We start from the raw sequence: 20426 nt of genomic DNA on the forward strand, positions 1-20426 counted from the left end.
TTGTGTTTTTTTTTTTGTTAAGAGAGAACAAATTGTTACAGGCTTTTAAGGAAACCAAAAACATTCACTCTCTTAATTATATCTGTTATTTCATTCCCATTCATCTTGCTTTCTTGTTTTGGAGCGGGCCTTTCTATTAGTCAGAAACTACAGTCACGTTTTCTGAATAAATAAAAACTGCTGCTTTTCTGTTGCAGTATGTAAGAGGACTTATCAGCATGGTATATAGACTTATTCTTATTGAAGATTCTAATAAATTGTCAAGCTGGACCTGTGTTTCTGGTATCAGTCTTTGCCTGGTCCCTTACTGGAAATGCTTTTCAGAAATATTTAGAATAACAATGTTTTGAAATGCAAATTGCAAGAGTATCTTTCCATGTTCGTTCATTCGCTCAGTTATTTAGTAAATACTTGTATACTTGAAATGTACTAGCCATTATTCTAAAGGCTGGGAGCTTATATTCCTGTTGAAGGAAATAGAAAACAAATAAGCCAGCAAATACATATGAGAATGTCAGATGGCGACAAGTGCTTATTATCAGTGTAGAAAAAGAGATGATGTGAGACTAGAGGGTGACTCGGGCTCCTTTAGTGTGAGTGGCAGGAAGACTGCTCTGAGGAGGCAACGCTGGAGCAGAAACTTGAACAATGAGGAGGAGCTGGTCTGCACTGATTTGGGGCAGGGCCTCCAGGCCAAGAGAGCAGTGTGCTGGCTCTGCCTCTCCCACCCGAGGGACGTGAGCAAGCAAGGAGTGATATTATAGCTCTGGTGGCTGTTAGGGGCAGGCACGGAACTGAGGAGGCGCTAGTAGAGACTAGGACAACTTCATGAGTGAATGACTAAGAATGTTGCATGTAAGACCTTATAAACGGGGTATTTTTTAAGGCCACAAAAAAAAAAAAAGCAGATGATAAAGGAGGGTGAGCCTACTTACTGAAACGATTCTCAGATTGGTGCACATTCCCGTACCTTTTTTAAAGTGTGTTTTAATTGCCCCCGACACACACATTCTCTTGCATAGCCCCAAGGGAGAGGGTTTCCATGCCCCCTGGGCTCCCCTGAGAATCCCTGCCTCAGTAAAGCCACAGCCACCAATAGGGCCGTGAGCATCCCAGAGGCAGGTGGTGGGGGAAAGCTGAGGACCACAGCATATTTAACCTGTTGGTGGGCAACTTGGTTTGATGCCGAACCTGGTGGTCAGAGCTGGCTGGGCAGATCCCTCAGATCAGGTCTGGACGAATGTCTTCTCAGGTGGAGGCTAAGCCTCCTGGAGGACATAGAGGAATAGCTTCCGGGTTACATCATGCTGACTCCATTGGCATCACTGTCTGATGGTAACCTGTTGTTCCATGAGTGTCCTTTTATTTTTATTGTTGCGTCGAACTGACAACATGCTCTGCTGTTTAAATCTTTAAAGATGATGTCTTTATTAATTCCAGTCACCTGGGAGGAACTGGTCTTTAGAAAGAGAGGTGAGCTAACATCATTGAACTGTGAGGCAGTATAAGAAGCCCAGGCTGAAACGTGTCCTCCCAGTTGACTAAATGCTCTAGGCTGGCTGTTTACCACACTGTGTAGGTCAGCAGAGTTGCCTGGTCTGTCTGTGGAAGTGAAGACACATCTTTCGTTATAAGAATGCATTTATGTGATGTCGGCGGGAAGGCCGTGCCTACCAGGCTCCGTCTCCCCTCTGCTCTTCCCAATACCTGCCCCCTCTGCAGTCTGGCAGGGCACCTTTGGTGGGAATAGTTGCCATGAGATTTGGCAGAAAAATTCCCAAGCTTGTCTGAAGTCATGGTGTGGCAGCAGATAAGTTATACTCAGAGCATGAGTTATAAAATGTCATTCTTATATTTTCAGTAAATATTCAAGATGTGATATTACAAGAAAATTTGGAAAAAGAAGATCAAATTCTGGTCTCCTTGGCAGGATTAAAACAGGTATGCCCACCGATCTGACTCTGTGTTTCACAGGCCCCCCTGTTAGTGCCTGTTGGGGAGGGCATCCCAGGGCATGGCATACAATGGTAGAGCCAGGGTCCCCCAGCCCCTTGCTTCCTCCCAGACAGGGCCCCTCCAGCTCCTCATGCCCCTTGCTCCTTCTGGCGATTATGTCTGACTAGCCTGTGGCCCAAACTGGTTTTCGTTTCCCACCCCTGCTCCTTCCACTTACCAAACCCATTCCATTTGTTCCTCATTCACAACTGGTGTGGTGTGGCCCAGCGCCCTGTTCAGTCGTTTTCATAAATAGACAAATGTCTTTGGGGCACAAGGCCTAATCACTCCATGCAGCAGGCTTCAGACCCTCAAGGGCCACATTTACACACCCCTTAAAGGGTTCCATGGAACGTAAATGTCAATGAAAACAGTGCTGGTGGCAAACGTGTGCCTGCGTGATTAACAGCCCCACTGGGGTGGAGCTCCTCAGTAGCCAAGGCCTGTGCAACAGGACCGGGTGTGCAGGCAAACGCTGCTTCCTGCTGTAAAGTAACTGCCAAGGACGTGACGCCCATGTCTGACCCTGCGAGAACCTGGCCGATAAGACTGAAATTTTCCTTGGTCATTAATAAGTCAATGGCTTTGATAGAGTTGGATTTTATTTTTTTCTGTTCTTTCTGACGGTGATATTATTGATAGCCATACTATAAAAAATGGTCAATGACAATTCTAGTTTAAAAATATTAGAGGTTTAGCTAGCTTTGAAAAACAAACCCATTTATCTTTTTTATTTATTTTCCTCTTCTTTGAAATTAGATCAAAGACATTCTGAAAGGTTCCCTGCGTTTCAACCAGAGCCAGCTGGAAGCCGAGGAGAATGAACAGATCACCATCTCCGATGACCACTACTGCTCCAGTGGCCAGGGCCAAGGCCAGAGCCAGAGTGACCAGACGCCTGGGGCCACCAAGCAGGTACAGGAGCTCTGATGAACAATGTCACATTAACTTGATGGGGGCACGTTTACGTAAGTTCTTCAAAGTTATGAATAATAAAAACCATATCAAAGTTACTGTATGTTAACAGGTATGAGGTTCAACTGTAAAATACCACGAGCAGCCTGAGCCAGGGGTGCTGCATATAACTGTGCACGTTGTATAATCTGGTGCCCTTGGTGGGGGAGCGGGGGTGCCATTCACAATGATAGTAATTAGACTAGTGTGCCCTAGAGTTGTGCCTTTATGCAGCAGCTTTGGCCTGAACCTCCCGCCAGTCCCATGTGTGGCATTAGGAAGCCAGATCTCTGCTTCAGTTACTGGTCAGTTGCCTCCAGCTGATGCCTCCGTTCTCCATGCTTTCCTGATGCCGTCTTGAGTGTATTTCACTTGGCTAGAACCTTTTTTGCCTCCGTGGGGAAGGACTTCTCATTAATGTCCATCCTCTATGGCAGAGAGGTCAGCAGACTTTTCCTGTAAAGGGCCAGATAGTAAGTATTTTAGGATTTGCGGGCCACATTTGGTCTCTGTCACATACATATTTTTGTATTTAGTGCGTTCATTTGTTTGTTTGTTTATTTTGTTTCTTTGTTTTTATGACACTTTAAAAATGTTATAAGCCATTCACAGCTTGAGAGCCATGCAAAAAACAGGCCACTGGCTGCATTTGGCCCGTGGGCCCAAGTGTGCTGACTCCTGCTCTCAGGTGTCGACATCGTGTGTCATTTATTCTCACATCAAATCACATAATTTTATAGTTAGGAAAAATCTAAGAAATTCCTCGTGCGCTTAGTCCTGCCCGCTTATTTTACCAGTGAGAAAACAGAGGCCAGCAGGGCACACAGACCCACCAGGCACGATGCTCAGAACTCCTGTCCCAGTGCAGTAAGCGTCTAGCTCCACCATGCTGCCTCGCTGTGCATTATCTGATAAGACTAAAAATTCCTAATCATGTTTTTTTAAACGGCTTACAAAATTTATCTTGAAAAATGAACATTAGCAAAATCTCACTAAGTCGCTTTCTCAGAAGCTAGCATCCAGATGCTTGTAAATTATTTATTTTTTATGGTTTTAAAAAGAATGATATTTTAGAATGGGAGGGGTTTTTTAGTTTAAGAGAACTCTTCAATAAGAGAGAACTCTGTATAGTTAATTTCATCCAGCTTTTAAAGGAAGTTTTCATCGAGCATTTCGAGTCTGCATTTTTAGCCCCATGAATACAACATTAAAATTGCAAGTTTAATTTGATTAATTCTTCCTAATTCTTGTTTTCTGCACAGATGTTTGATTTTTCAGTAATCACTTATTTATTCAAATATCGTTGAGCCCCGAACGTTTTTAATTGGCAATTTTATTTAAAATGTTAGCATGATTCTTTTACTTGAATGTGTAAAAAAAAACTACAGAAAAAGACCTTTCAAACACACTAATGAGTTGGCTCAATTTAAAATTTCTCGATTATACTTTGCAATTATCATTCCCGCTTTTCATGTTTGTAAGAACCTACCTGTTACCCACTGCCCCGTGGACCCCCGCGTGCATCTTCAGGACGAGCGAGCTATGAGATGAGCAGCGGGATGAGATATGCCCTCGTTCTGGCAGAGCTACACTCCTGTGCGGCACCCGCGAGGCCTTTTGCCTCCACACGTGCTTCTGAAACAGTCAGCCCTTCCTTGGCCAAAAGACCCCACCACCGCCTTCTCTTTTTCTGTCTTCCTCTGTAGGGCTCAGTTGGAAAGGGGAAGACAGAAGGGCTTCTCGCCTGTACTCATTCCCTTCCATGGCCCCTTCCCCAAGGGTGTCAGTAGTTTATATTTAAAACAAACAAACAAACAAAACAAAAAGTACTCCTGTAAAAGGTTTTATCTGAGGAAGGTAGACATAGGGAAGCAGTGCTGTCCTCTCACTTCAGAGGAGGAAAGGGAAGAGAAATCTCAGATGCAAGCTGGCAGGTCATCCAGACGAGCCGCGTGTCCGCCGCCTTCTGCTGCAGCTGCCAGGGACCTGGACTAGACCGATAAAAGGGCCACCAGGCGGGATGCCCTGACCCACCTTCCTCCTTCAGGAGCCCCAAGCCTTGGGGCTGCCATCAGGGCTTGGAGCTGGCTGGCTTTTCTTTAGCACGGTTTATGGGGGAAGGGGCAGGGGTGGGGGCAGGCTGTGCACAGTAACACCTGTGCCCAGTGCACCAAGTAGGAGTAAGCTTTTTCCCTCCTTCCTTCCAAATGTAAGTTGAGGGCCCGCTGTTCCAGGGCTATGGGATGTAGCCCCTGCTTTCAGGAGCTTCCAGTTGAATGGGGGCCAGAAGCCAGGGGAGCAGTGCCAGGCAGGCTTTTATGACATGTTGGGTTTGTGGTGGGTTGTGCCACAGCCCATTCCTCACTGAAGAATGGATTATCTTTGCTTTCTTAGTTAATCACAAAGTATGTCTAGAGAATAATGCAGAGGACTGTGGGGTAGATGGCGTATGGTCTCCCCATCAAGATGGCGTAAGCTCTTCCCCATCAAGAGCTTCAAAAGGGTTCTTTCTTCGTGAGAATGCACATGCCCGGCTCCCTGCTGGGAGATTGGAGATGTGGCTAGTCACATTCTTATGTAATACATGCCTGCGTTTGGCAAAAAGAGAAGATTGACCTGGGAATTTAGAAAGCTTCTGTAAATGATATAAATGGCACCAGGTAGAAGCTAAGTCTGCTATGGAAACCCAGAAAGAAGGCATCTTTGTGTCTAGAAAAATGTTCTAGGTAGGATTCCAAAAGAATAGTCTTTTCATTTGCTTTGTGACGTTGGCCAAGTCATCAGGTCTCTGATCTGGGCTTCATTTCTCGATCTGTAATATAAAGGCAGGGGGAGGGGTAATAATAGAACCTGGTCACTGAGGACCTGTCGGCTCTAACATGCTTTGTCTAAGCCAGTCTGTGACTTTATCTGGGAATTGGGGACGGGCAGTGGTCGGGGGGTGTTACCTGAAATTTATAACTTGATTTCACTACCTTTCCGGAAACATGCCAGATAATTACAGCGATGGTAAGAACCCTCTTTACTTTACTAGTCACAGGCTTTGTAACATATTTCTCCTCTTCAAAGTCTTCTTATTATCTTCACTATAAACTAAAGGAGAATGGTTTATCATGGTATTTCTATAGTAGAACTGCCACTCTAAAAATAGGACATGCTGTATATACTTTTTTAATTTTCAACCTAAGTTCTACCAAGCAGCATTCTAGCCACAGACCTTGTGTGGGGTGAGAGGTCAAAGTTTTCACAGAATACAGTGCAGGACAATAGTCATTTGAACAGTGTCTACCTATACTTTGGAAGTAGGAGGTCAAAGCTGAGTCCCACACAGCTGTGTGTACATCCCATGTCATACGTGTATGAGGACAAGCCCTGCTCAGATGTCCCTTCCAGCTTCCCCAAAGGTGACATGGCCCCGACCAGGTGCCCCTTACAGAGGCACAGCGATGGGGATGCAAAAGGACAGTCTTTCCCGACCAAACTGCCTTGTGCCATTCGTGATCACGTCCCGGTCTACCAGAGTGTCACGTGCTGCATCTCCTCAGTTTCATAAGAATTAATGTGTTCAGAGAATGTAAACAGCTTTAAAACTTGAGACGAGGAACCTCAATGCCTGTTGTTTCAGCACTGTGATCTTAAAGGCAACTTCTGTTTCTGTCCTTCAATTAAATGTCTTAAGGCAGATGAACTATTGGAGGGAGCCATTATTCAGCCACTCACCCTGTATGTCACCGAAGAGAATGAGATTCAGATTTCCCATACAAGTGTTGCCAACCATGTGGCCAGGCGCTGCCCACAGCTCGCAGGTGGCCTTGGCTGTGCCGGTCCGGAGGCTGGGGCCCAGGGGCACTTCTAGCTGAGGGTCTCTGTCTCAGTCAACCTCACACCTCCGCACCAGTCCCCGGGCTCTGTCTCAGTCGACCTCACACCCCTGCACCAGTCCCCCACACTGTGGGGACAGTAGGCAAGCAGGAGTTGGAACATCCTTGGTCAGACTATGGCTTTATTTCTGATCTTAACCCAAAACCGTCACCAGTGTTCATGGATGTCAGCTTTTTTAGTTAAGAAACAAAACGCTACTCATAATTGCTTAGAATAAAAGGAAAATAATTGTAAAATAAATCAATTCCATCTCTATACTTTCTGCCATATACTATGAAATTGCCGTTCTTGGTTTTCATGTTTGTAGAACCTACCAGTTACCACCGTGGCCCCATGGGACCCCCAAGTGCACACCCAGGACAAGAGATGAAGTGTCCTAGGTCCCCATAAAGCTCTACTCTAAGCAAGTAGTAAAATCACCCCAAATCTGGAGCTCACATTAGGGAACCAGTCCTGTGCAATTCTAATTCACTACAGGGTGACCATACACTAGGACAGGGACAGCTCCCCTGATCCCCATTTCACAGGTTAAAGCCCAAGGAAGATGAGTGATTTGTATGGCAGGGCACCACGTGAAGCTGATAGGGATTCTGTCTGCAGCCTGCTGGCCGGTTCCCGAGCCAGCCTCTCCCATCAGGTTATCGAGCAGGAGGTTTACTGCGTTCCCCTGGGACACCAGCGTTCAGCCTCAGAGAGGCTGGCCCCGCACCACTGAGAAGGGCTTGGGCTTCGCGGCAGCAGGCCTGAGCATCGTGTATCTAAGGACGAGCGTCGGGCGGCGGCCCATCTCCGCGGGGCCCCATCTCCGCGGGGCCCCATCTCCGCGGAGCCCCATCTCCGCGGAGCCCCATCTCCGCGGAGCCCCATCTCCGCGGAGCCCCATCTCCGCGGAGCCCCATCTCCGCGGAGCCCTCCTGGGCTCGCAGGGCCTCCACGCAGCGCTCGTCTCCCTGGTGTCTTCTCTCACCCCCTGTACTTCTCACTGTGCTTCACAGGCCTCTTCAGACGCATCAGGGCACACGGATAGAGGGAGCTCAGACGACTTCATCCTGGTTTCCAAGGAAGACGAGGGGGTCAGTGCCAGGGGCTCCTTCTCGGGCCAGGCCCAGCCTCTTCGCACCCTCAGAAGCACATCTGGGAAAAGTGAGGCCCTGGCCCGCTTCCCGCTGGTATTCTCCGACCCTCTGATGGGCCCGGCCTCGGCGTCCTCCAGCAACCCCAGCTCCAGCCCCGATGACGACAGCAGCAACAACAGCAAGGACTCCGGCTTCACCATCGTGAGCCCCCTGGACATCTGCCAAAGTGCCCAGGCCACCCTCAGCAGCCCCGAAGCCCGCTGAGCCGAGCCCTCTGAAACCCACGCTTCTTTCCCAGCATGCATGTGGCTTTGGAGCAGCCCGTCGGAACCTGGAGAGAAGCTTTAGGGCCACAGGGCGCGCAGACTGATGTTCACTAGATGCAGACAGGCCTTTTCGGGCCAGCACCCAACCCCCCGCTCCACCCACCCCATCTCACACTCACTGTCAGAAATGACCAGACCACAGTCACAAAGATTTTTCCTCTGTCTTCTGCTCCCCAACTAAGAAGGTGTGACAGCTCCATCAGTTATATCTAGAAGAAGGAAGACGAGTTGGTTTCGAATGTTCCCTCCCTCCGAGCATCAGGCATAGGAAAATTGCTTGATACCAAGAAAACTTTTCCTCTGGAAATCTGTATCTTAGCCGATTTTATTTCTTCCTTGGGAATCCAAATGGCAGAGCCAAATGCAGCAGAATGAGCTGGAACACCAGTGGATTCCAGGGCTGGGAAAAACTCATTACTGACCTCTCAGAAAGTTACAGTGATTTTTAGAAACAGGATAAACTTAGGAATCATATTTAGGTGTGCTGTGGTTTAGATTTTTTTCATTTGCTAAAGAAGACATTTCTAAGTCTCGGGCCAGATCTACTCTGGCCATCACTGTCCCCCTTAAACAACTGTATTTCACCTTTTTGAATCTTTCACACCAAAAAACAAAATCACTTTAAGCCAGTCTTTGTTGCACTGATTTCAAAGGTTGTGAGAATATTGCTTCCTTGAATTGGAAAATTACCCTGACTTTATGGGGTGAACATCTTTCATTCGGTTTTCTCATAAAGTTTCTGAAGTTTGGGGGCTGTGCTCACCTGTTGACTAAGGAGTAAAGGGAAAAACCCAATTAATTTTCATCCAGAGTCGGGATCTCCCACTGGCCTTAAGGTAGCAGTAATGGGGAATTAGACCTGGCGTCCCTTCTCGGGGAACACGGCTTCCCACAGACATTCCAGATGCCAGGGGGATGCGGAATTTCTGCACAGCCCTTCCCTTGCTGGGAGCCAGGCATGGCAGCTGCTGGCCCAGGCTCAGCTGCATCCCAGGCACCACTGCCAGGGCAGGACCAGGTCTGATGTGCCAGAGCCTTCTGGGCTTCAGAACAGAATAGAGATTCCCTTGTCAGCTGCAGCTTCGGGAACCGTGGTGGACCCGAAGCATCACGTTTCTCTCCTTAAGGAAAAGAGCCCTGAAAAGGATCCTTTTCCTCTCCTTTGCCTGTGTAGCAATTGTAATAGGATGGACACCCTGCCCATTTCACCTCCATCGGGGGCAGTGGCCCGTGCCCTGGTGTGACTGGTTCTCTACACTTCTCCTCTGAGGACCGCAAGGCCTGTGAACAGTGGAAGCTTCCATAGCAGCAGTCGAAGAGCCACCACATTTGAGAGGACAGACATCACCTACATCCCTGCCACTGCTAACCATGTATTTCTCTATAGACAAATGGGATAATGACATGATTCTCCACTCACTCTCTAAGAAAATGCACCGATTAGCTCTGGCTCCTGACTCTGAGTGGTCTCACTGAGTAGGTTGCTGCCAAGTCCGCATCCCCTAGGTGATATTTCATAAGCTCCCAAGGTCCTCATACAGTGAGTGGCCTTGCAGCTGTGCAGAGATTGTCATTACTCCCTCTCAAAGGCTTGAGAACCTGTTGGCGTCTTCAGTTCTGAGGTGAGAGGTGTGAAGCCATCCTCAGCGGTCCCCAGGTCAGAGACTGGAAAGGGCCGTGGAGCTGGCTGTCCCCTGGCAGCTGGGCCACCGTCGTCTGCTCACTTTCAGTACTTCTTCTGCCCTAAGAGCTAGACTCAAGATAGCAGTGTCGTTGGCCACACACCAGCTCCCAGATGCCCACCACCCTGACAGGCTCTAGGCTCGTTCCCTGTTTAATGGTCAGTAGAACCTCCCAGCCCTGCCAGCACTCAGGGGTGGGTCCTCCGTTCTATGCTTCCGTATTGGCGCCACATGAGAACCAGTGGGGTCGTCAGAGGTGTTGCTTCTGTGGCCCCCCAACAAGCTGCTCCCTCAGGAAAGAAACATACAAGGGGAAGTGGTTGCAGACGATGCCACCCTCAAATTCCCATAGATTCATGGGGTATGAGAATTGAATTTCTGTCTTATCTTTTTTAAGTGACTTGTTTTTATTCTTTATAACTGAGCATTGTTTGCATTTGCATTGGTTACAGTGCTATTAAAGAATTTACGTTCATTCATTTTTATTTTATCAGATACTTATGTTTAATTGCACATTTTTTTCAATCCTGAATATATGAAACCTTTTTTGTTTTTCTTTAACAAATGTAATCATTGTAACCTCGTGTTTTGATTATTAGCAGTTAAATATATTTTATATACGTGAAGTTTAGATTCTCATTGTCGTCTACATTTTTTATACATGTCCCTGTGTTCATGCATTCCTCTCTGATCAGTTTGGAAATTTGAGTTAAAATTATACCTGTACATTATATATAAGAGTTACAGATTAGAGAAAGAAATTCCTTATGTCTTCACCTTATTTCATTATACTGGATTTTTACTCTTGAGGGTTGACCTCCTGCTAATGTTCTAACTGCAGTCTGGTCAGAAATAATGTCACTGCAGAATGGATGTGACTAACAATAAACCAAGACCGCCCTGCGATTTGCCTCCTCTGCATATGCCTGAATCGAATCCTGTGCATCAGCCCTTCCGGGGTTTTATCGTTCGCCATTAACAAGAATGACTTCTCCACCTTGTCAGAGACGATGAACAAATATAAAGCTCCGTGACAGTTCTGTTTTCTCCTAATGGTGACGCGCCGGAGTTGACCCAAATTTATTTGTTATTTTATCATTTCTTTAAGAAGCTTCCCCCAGAGTGTATGGAAGACTTAAGACTCGTGCTCTGAGTGGCTGTCCTGTGGAGCCCAGGCCATTCCGTCCCTCCTCCACAGGTGTACACCTGGCCCCTGGCCTCCATGTGTCCAGAGCAGGGACACAGGGAGAGGCGGCCAGGATGAGTCGAGGGCAGCAACTAGCAAGTCAGGCTTCCTTCTCATGGGCCAAAAACCTCTTCCTCAGTATTGCTTTCAGAAGCTCTCTTTTTATAGTATTAGAAAAAAATATAAAGTTTCTATAAACAGGCTTGAGACTAATTAGATGTAAAAGTTATAATAATTTTTCTCACAATGGCACAGTTCATTTGATTTATGGAATACTCAGTCGTGCCATTTATATCTTATCGCTTTTTTCTCGTTATTTTTATGCCATAACTCATATTGATTTAAGAAATGAGTTATCCTTTTGGCAAAATAATCCCATTCAATGTGATTATAATAAAAGAATAATGTGAAACTTGACTTGTTCCAGGCAGGAGCTGGGGGCACAAGGTGCTGGCCAGGCCTGACCCTGAAGAGCCCCCTGCTCAGTGCAAAGCCAGGTGAGTGTGCACGCTGGGCTGTGCCCCCACCCGCTTCACCCACGCCACTGCACACGGGGGTTGAGACCCAGGCCCGACCCAAGGCTCACACCTAACTCTGCCATTCCCTTCCTCTCCAGTTTGGGCAAGCTGTTTAACCTCTGGAGTCTCGGACTGCTTATCTGAGAAATGGGGCTAATGGCAGTCACCTACTTCATAGGGCACGGTTAGAATTTAAAGCACTTAGAACAGAGCCTGACACGTGGTAAAAGGCAGGACAGTGACGCTTAATTCTGAAAAAGCTCTTGGAGGTCATGTAGTCCACCCCTTCCACTGCTATCTGGGACCCCAGAGGCTTCCCCGAGGCCTGGCCGTCGGCTCCTGGGGTTGCATCAACCCCAGGGCCCGCCCTGAAACAGCCCTGCTCAGTCTGCTGGTCCCAGAAGCCATTTGGGGGATGTCCCCAAAAGCATGGCCCTCCTCCCTACTCTCCCCCTCAGCACCAAGTTTGTCCTGGTACCCTCACTGACACCCAGTTAACTGTGAGGTTTAGTGAAGAGGCCACGGGGCAGGAGTGGGCGGAGTCACTCCAAGTCATAGATGACTGATTAGGAAGGGAAAGAGGAACCCATTGCTTAGGCAGAGCCTTGAAGCCAGTGGCGCCTTGGACAGAGCCTGTTCTGGGGGAGGGGAGGCATCCCTAACAAGCCTCTCCTAGGCCCAGCCGACACAGGCACGCCTCTTCATGGGTCACGACCCATCCTCCCAAGGGACTATTAACTACAGGTTCTGTCGGAGGGCCTGGCACACGTCTCAGATGGCTCATGCTGCTGATGACCGCTGCTTCCCCCTGCTTCCCCTGACCAGTGACTACCACACACACTCTCCCCCACCTCACTGGCAAAGCCGCCCTCCGTGCTGCAGGACTGCCTTCCCGCCCCACCTGAACCTCTCCCTGAGGCCATTTCCCAGGCCCCAGAATGCAGCCCCGCTGCCTGCTGGAAAGTTCAAGGAAATCACATCTCCAGGAGCAGCTCTCAGCCAAAGGCTGAGGAGAGGTGAGCGTGGGTACCTTCCCCGCAGGGTTAGGTCCAGTTGCTGGCTGCCTTCCCCGCTCTGCTGGTGGTATTTCCTCCTCCCACATAAACAGCCACACTCGAATCTCTGCTCAGGGCCAGCTTTTGAGGGAACTCAGGGGAACTTGCTCTAACCTTCCTCCCAGAGCCCTTCCGGGCAGAAGCCATGCCCCTGGGGTGGTTGATGGGTGAGTGGTCATGTGGGTCCAGAGTCCTCGCAGACGAGGGCCGTGCAGAGAGCCACCTTCCCTTACTTCTGTGGTCAGCAGAAGAACCATTTCGCCAGTCCCACCAAGCGCCAGCCTCTGTGAGTAAGTTCTTGCTCCCAGGCCCACCAAGCTACCAACTCCTACAAGTGAGCGTTGCCCATGGCTGGTAATGCCGTTAGAGGAGCTATGGACAGTGTCACTTTCATTTTGTAATTTGCCTCTATCACAGCCAGCTTTCTCAGCCTTTTAAGGCTATATATATGACCAGAAATATCTGCATGGTGAGAGGCACGTCTGCTCATGAGAAGGGATGGTTCTCACAAAAAGGTCAAGGGCCCTGGATGACAGGCTGACTCAGAGAATTCATTCAACATCAGGCCATTTGTTCCTCCAGCAGATTCAACTGAACAGCAAATGCCTCTCAAATTGCCAAGAAAGGGTGGAAGAGAAATTCCTACACTAGAAACACCAAAGAAGGTTTAAATACTATGGGAGCCCAGAGGAAGCCCTCCCTCCAACCTCCAGGGGTGAGAGTGGTGAGCCTGGCTCACTATGAGTAAGCCAGCATCTCTGTGGTGAGGGAGGGGCACTCCACTTCCTGCCCGGTAAGTGCTAGAATCCGAGTGACAGCAGCAGCCAAGTAAGTTGCCTTTTCCCACAGGCACGTGTTGTATGGAGGGGCTGGCCCCTCACTAAGAACTTGATGCTGTCCTATCATTCAGTTCCAGCCAGAAAATGTTCCCAGCTGGGAGAACCCCAAGAGGCCAACTTCATTGGGGCTATAGCTGGTGAAGCAGCCCAGCCTCATGAACTCTCCTGGGTCTCTCAGACTTAGAAACAGAGGGATATGTCACAAGGTGTAACCGAAGGGGTAAAAGAGCTTCAGTGGATGTCACTTCCCCAAGGGACCCTCCCAGGGGAAGGACATCCAGCAAAGGTCATGCCATAAACAAGAGAACATCATCCACTACCCTTCCAACGACATCCTTGGCCCTCGGCATGGGTAACCCCACCTCCCGCCCTGCCAGGTTCTGGCCCTCATCCTGCATCCATCCAGCTGTCCACGCCAGATGCCGCCAGTTCCTACACAGCCTCTTGACCTCATGCATCCACGGCTTGGTCAGGCCCTCTTCCCAACTCTTTACCATAGTGGCCTTGTCCCCTGACTATCCATTTCACCTCCTCACCTGGAAGCAGATCTGACCAAGGGTCCTCCTCCGAGCCCTCAGGATGAAGGGTGGCTGCCAGGACTACCCACCCCCACACCACAGGGCTGTGCTCCAGCCCCACTGGCCTTCCTCTGGCTAGTTTCTTTCCTAGCTTGAAATGTCACACATGCTATTTCTTCTTTCCAAAACACCTGTCCTTGCTCTCCAGCTTACACCTGGTGAACATTGGCTTCAATGGCCTGACTGCTCTGGCGAGGTTCCACCAGACGCCTCTTGCCTGTGGAAATGCTTTCTGGAGGTGCCACTGTTATATTTCACTTTGACTAGTGCACCAGTTACTATGGCCCAAAACTTGGTGGCATAAAACAATCATTTATTTTTATGGGTCGGGAATTCAGACAGAACACAGTGAGGAAGGTTCGTCACTGGTGCCTCTGAGGTCTGCGGCCTCAGATGGAAGACCCCAAGGCTGGGGGTTGGAATCCTCTGAAGGTTGGGTTGCTTAGATGTCTGATGGTTGATGCCAAGACCTTAGTTTGAGCTGTCAGCTGGAACACCTACAGGCGGCCACTTCATATGACCTGAGTTTCCTTGCAGCATGGTGCCTGGGTTCCCAGAGGGAGCGTCTGGAGAGAGGGAGAGCAGGAGAGGGCGGAAGCCATCTCACCCTTTATGACATAGCCTCGGAGGTCATGCAGCATCACTTCTGCCACGTTCTGTTCATCGAGGTAGTCACAAGCCCACCCGGATTCAGAGGGAGGGGAAATAGATTCCAGTTCTTGATAGAATGGGCAATGTTCTATAAAAGCACACGTGAGGCTGGAAGTATAGCTGTGGTCGCTTTTGGAGAACACAGTCTGCCGTGCCCATTGACTGGAGGCTCCTTCGGGGTAGCCAGAATGCGCCTCAGCCGTGCTGTGGTAGAATAAGGCTGCTCCAGCCATTCTGGAGAGCTTACGGGTGCCATGCAAATCTTTAGTGTTTGCAGCTGCTCACCTCTCTCCTCCAGGAAGCTTCCTGTGATGGTCTTAAAGCATGTCCCCAAAACTCTTTGCCACTCCTCTGACAAGAGTCCCTTGGATCTTGGATCCATAACTTCTTAACTAGTACAATATGCAGAACATGACGAAATGCCAGTTTCTGGGCCCAGATCTTAAGAAGACAGACAGTTTCTACTTCCTGTTTCTTGGTGTGCTCACTCTTGGAACCCAGTTACCATGCTGCAAGGAAGCCCAAGCAGTTCTGTGGAGAGGCTCATGCAAAACCAACAGCCAGCGTCAACTTAGAGTGGGCCAACTTGGAAGTGGGTCCTTTGGCCCCAGCTGACATTGTAAGGAGCAGAGATAAGATATACCCTTCCCTTGAGACAAGATATACCTGCCAAACCCTTCTCAAGTCACAAAATCATGAGCAAACAAAATGACTATTGTTTTAAGCCACTAAGTTTGGGGGTGAGTAGTGATACAGCAATAGATAACGTTCCCTGATTCCCTGGCTAGCAAGACTCATTTCCTCTAAACTCTTTCATCTGAATCCAGGATTGGCATTTCTCTTCCTGAAAAGGGGCTCTTGGCTTTAGCTATTCACTCACCCATATTTATTGAGTGCTTACTATGTTCTAGGGGCTGGAGTCGTGTAGTAAACAAGATAAGTAAGACCTTTGTCTTCAGGAAGCTTGTAGCCTGGTCAGGGAGAAAGGCAAGCCTTCTTATTCAATGATTGCCCTCGTAAATTAATGAAGGAGATAACTTCAGATGAGAATAATGTGGCAGAGACTCTTCAGGAAGTCCAGATCCCTCTACCCCTGGGCAGGGGCCCAGCTGGACCACATTTCCCAGCCTCTCTTGCAGTGACTGATTTCAGACCACTGAAGTACGAGTGGTGAGCCTGGAGCAGTGTGTGGGAAGGCAGGAAATGATCAGAGGACACTTGGGGGCCCAGAATACTGGGGAGATTAGGGGGACCGGGAAACCCCCTACTTTCCCCAGGTCTTGAGGCCTAGCCTGTCCTAGATTTTTCCTAAACCTTCATCATTCTTTGCTTCCATTTCCACAAACATCACCCTGAGGGAAAGAGCCAGAGCCAGCTGTGGCAGGCTGGGGAGAGAGGAAGACCCATGTCACTCCTAGACAAGCTCACTTCATCCCGAGGAGATTTGACACCAGCGCCCTCGGCCCTGCCTCTCTGCCCCTCAAGGTGCTAGGGCTCCAGTCCACTCTCAGCCAGTTAAGGGACTTCAAGTGTGACAAACTCTGAGAGCCTCCATTTCTTCGTCTGTCAAATGGGGGTGGGGGGAAGCAGGGAGAATGCTGGCCTCGGCCACCTGTCAGGGGCGTTGCAAGTACAATCAAGTCTGTTCAATGCTAGGCACTGCCTCACTGCCACATTTTTTATTGTCATACTCACAGTATCCCTATGGAAAGAGGTGATGGGGAAGGCACAGGCCTTGGACTCACGTGTTCAATGACTGCAAGCAGCTGCCTGCACCACCCTAACTCAGGGCTTCCCTCTCCCCTGCAGCTGAACCAACAAGATTTGAGGTGACCTCCAGCACCAGGGATGGTGGCGGGCTCTGCCTCTCTGTGGGACTGAGGCCAGCATGATCGCAGCAGCCTCTGTGTGTTTCCATCTGCCATCACCTGGGCCCAAACTCACTGTGTGGCGAAATATGGAGGCTCCATTCCTGGCATGTATTCTTGCGTGCATGTGGTTCACCTAGGGCTCTGAGGGCAGTGACGAGGCTGCTGCTGGGTTTCTCAGAATCCTGTGCCTCAGAGAATTCAGAGAAACTCAGACTTACAGAGAAAGTCTGTCGGTGTGCCACAGAGATGTTAACCACAGAGCCCAAGCAGGGGCCAGGCGAGAGCTACTTCAGCAGGGCCAGGCGGAGTTGGTCCTTCCTGTCCCCAGCAGTGGGTGGAGGTCCCTGTAGTGAGCACAAATGTCAGATCTGTCCCAGAGCTGTGTGCAGCGGGGTGGGAGGAGCACTGTCCCGGGAGTGCGCAGCCCAGGGCTCAGCTCTGCCCTACTCCTGTGCAATAAGCCAATCGCATGGCATTTACCCCCCTGCTCAGGCAGGGTCTGGTCCCAGCTCCTTCAGGAGACTTCAAGAGAGTCCCTCACCCTCTCTGATACTTGGTTTCTCTATCTGAAAAATAAGGAGATTAGATTCAATCAGGTGCTTTATTCAAACTTTTTTGGCTATAACCTGCATTAAGAAATACATTTTACGATGTCCTACACAGGGTAACGTCAGGTACTGTAACTCAGGTTCCCAAGCCTCCTTCTAAGACAGACTGGGCAAGTACTTCTCTCAGAAGTCAGTTGACTCTGGACAAAATTCCAGCTAGGGGGCAATGGTGATTCACCATTAACACCCTGCCATGAAACTTCCTGGTGTCCCCACAGATCACCCCTTCTCTCCTACCCTGCCTCCACCCCCACCCCACCCCGGAAAGGTCTGGTCTCCCCACCCGCAGCTCTAACAGGTCTGCAAAACACCTTCTGAACCCGGTGCTCTTTTCTCAGAAACATCTGGGAAAGAGCCTCATAACTGCCTGTAATTCAGTTCATGACGTATGACCCAAAGTGACACTGGGACACAAGCCTTCTTCTTTGAAGAGACAAATCAGACTTTAACAAGTAACCCAGATTTTCCTATCTAGATCCAATTTCAAATTTTTCAACCAATTTTGGTCCATGCACTGCAGTTTGTGCAACTCTCTATTATGAACCCCGAACAAGGAGTCTCTCCGTGGGAAAGGTGTGTGAAAGCAGGAAGATGGGTTTGGGCAGCCAGTGGATCTGAGTTCAGGAAGTCCTCTCCACACAAGCTGTGTGCCCTTAAGCAATTGCACAGCCTCTCTGAGTCTCCATTTTCTAACCTGGAAATGTGATACATGGCCTGCTTCTTGGGACATGTGTGAGGAGCAGATGAGTTAAGGTAAGGAAAGGGCCTGGCTCATTGTGAGTGCCCAGTAGATGCTGCCCTGTCCACACCCCACCCCCAACCCTGCCTGAGGAAAGGCCACGTAACCACATCTGTATTGTGGGTGTAGACTTCACTGTTATCCAATAGGGATATGACAGGCCAAAGGAACTCTTTCCCAGGAGCCCAGATGTGGTGGACTATGGTGTGTCCCCCAGCCACACTCTGGGAGAATTTGCTGACACCATGTATGCCCCCTGACAAGTCCAAGTGAGACAGTGTGTGAGCCTGGGAAAGGCAGACTCGAGAGGAGTGGAGGGGAGGGACGCGGTCTGTCTCAGACCAGGAGGAAGGGATGGCAGGCGGGCTCCCCTAAGGAAGCGAAGTTATGAGCTGGAACTGGCGTTGACTCGGCAGTCTTTGGAGAGAGGTGTTGCAGACAGAGGAAGCAGTGTGTGCGGAGGCGAGGCCCTGAGCAGGGAGAAAGGAGGGGAGTCCCCGGGGGGCAGGAAAGGGCTTGTGCTGGGTGTCCTCAAAGAGCCCCACTCCAGGGAGTGCCTGGGGGCCCCACAGCGAGAGCCCCGTGGTCTGAGGACTTCAGGGCCTCTCGGAGACCTTCCCACCACTTTGGGATTGTGTGCGTTGGTGGCGAAGGCTTCTAGAATATCTAAGATTCAAAGCTGAACTTAAGTTGGTTTAAGGAATCCTCTCAGAACAGCCAGGCTGTCCCAGATGAGAACCTAGGGGGACTGATGCTGCTGTAAGAGAACAGCATAAGCAAAGGCAGAGAGGCGAGGACAGAAGAAGGGAAGGAAGACAGAGCGGAGAGACGTTCAGGTGTCAGGAAAGAGCCGGAGTTGGAAATAAGAAAGATCTGAGTTTCCGCCCTGGCCTTGCTTCTTGCTGGGTGACCCTGGGCAAGTTACCGCCCCTCTCTGGGCCCCAGTCTTTTCTCCTCATTGGGGAAATGAGAAGTGGGGACTGCACAGCATCACCTGAAGTGCTGTCCATTGCGAACTCCTGAGCACAGGGTGCAGGTTTTGTCCACTGTCCCTCCAGAGTCTGGAACCAGGGGCAGCGTGAAAATGGCTGCAGAAGGAAGAATGGAGGGAAGCAGGGAATCAATCAGTCACTGAAGGAATCTATGGTTCTTCCAGTAACAACAGGCTCTGATGAGGAGAGCAAAGATGTGGAGAAACTGGAACTCTCATCATTTCTGGTGGGAACGACTTTGCAAAATAGTTTGGCAGCTTCTAATAAAGTTGACCACGCACTTACCAGCAATCACACTCCCAGGGATTCACCCAATAAAAATGAAGTACATGTCTCATAGAGATACTTACACACTCGTGTGCATGACAGCCTTGTTTGTAACAGCCCTGACCCGGGAGCGACCCAAATGTTTATCCATAGGTGGATGGATAAGCAGAACCTCAGAAGAGTCACAAGGGGAAAGCTACTTGGCATAAAAAGGAATGAACTTCAGCACACACAACGTGGATGAATCTCATAGACATAAGGGTGAGCCCCAAAGCCAAACAAGGAGAGGAGTACCTACTGGAAGATTCCATTTTGATAAAGTTTTTTTTAAAAAGACAGAAAGGAATCTATAGTCAAAGACCTCAGAGAGTAGGTTCTGCCAGTCAGCGGGAGCAGGGTTGCCTGGGGAGAGGCCTGGGAAACTTTCTGCATTATATACAGTAAATGTCCTGCTCTCCTCCCACATCCCTGCCCCGCACCCTCCCTGCCCCGAGTCCCTCTCCATAAAACTGTGTTCAGATGTAGTCCGTAGGATCCAAGAGAAGGACGCGTGCATAACCTATGGTCATATGGACACATCCCTCTGGGCCCGCGTACATGCATTCCACAAGCATGTACTGAGCATTTCAGATGCTGTTCTAGGCACTGGAGAAGCTATAGTGAAAAAAAACCAAAAGTCCAGATATTTTCTTAAATAGTCTAATGTCACCAGTCCTGCTGGACCCCTCCCTACCCTAGCCTCCTCTTAGATGTTGTAAATCTGGGTCATTGATTTGGGTAAATGAGAGTTCAGAAAAAGTCATGATGAGTAATAATTATTTTTATAATTATAATAATAATCAACCAGAAAGGAGAACTAGGGAAAAAATGATTTTATGGGCCATTAAGGCACACTAAATTATATTGCAACATTATACATAAATGGAAAACTCGTGATTGGAAGGGAAAATGATGGAGATAATTGAGAACACAACATAATCCAGAAATGGTTTCTACTAGCTTTCTTATACAAGCTTTAAAAAAACTACTTTTTTATTTTGAAATCATTTTAAACTCACATAGAAGTCACAGAAATAGTGTACAGAACGTTCGTATGCACCTCTCACCGGCTTCTTTCCCCAGTGATAACATCTCACTTAACCAGAGAGCAGTTATCAAGACCAGGAGCCTGATGCTGGTACAGTACCATCAATAAAAAGTGCAGGCC

General features: G+C 49.0%; 1 protein-coding gene across 6 annotated transcripts in view; it reads left to right on the forward strand.

The window, feature by feature from the left end:
* Positions 1–10827, forward strand: part of TBC1D5 (TBC1 domain family member 5) — a 466695-nt gene extending 455868 nt beyond the window's left edge. For 5 of the 6 annotated variants that reach the window (XM_039837041.1, XM_039837039.1, XM_039837045.1 and 2 more), the window contains 3 exons: positions 1862–1941; positions 2755–2910; positions 7827–10821. In XM_039837041.1, the coding sequence (XP_039692975.1) occupies positions 1862–1941; positions 2755–2910; positions 7827–8171 (581 nt within the window). In that variant the 3' untranslated portion in view covers positions 8172–10821. Of the gene's footprint in view, positions 1–1861; positions 1942–2754; positions 2911–7826 lie in introns of all 6 variants that reach the window. The other variant, XM_039837043.1, reaches the window with a different exon arrangement.
* The last annotated feature ends 9599 nt before the right edge of the window (positions 10828–20426 follow it).

This window comes from Pteropus medius, unplaced genomic scaffold (genome assembly GCF_902729225.1).
Source record: "Pteropus medius unplaced genomic scaffold, Ma_sr-lr_union100, whole genome shotgun sequence".
In the NCBI taxonomy this organism is placed as follows: domain Eukaryota; kingdom Metazoa; phylum Chordata; class Mammalia; order Chiroptera; family Pteropodidae; genus Pteropus; species Pteropus medius.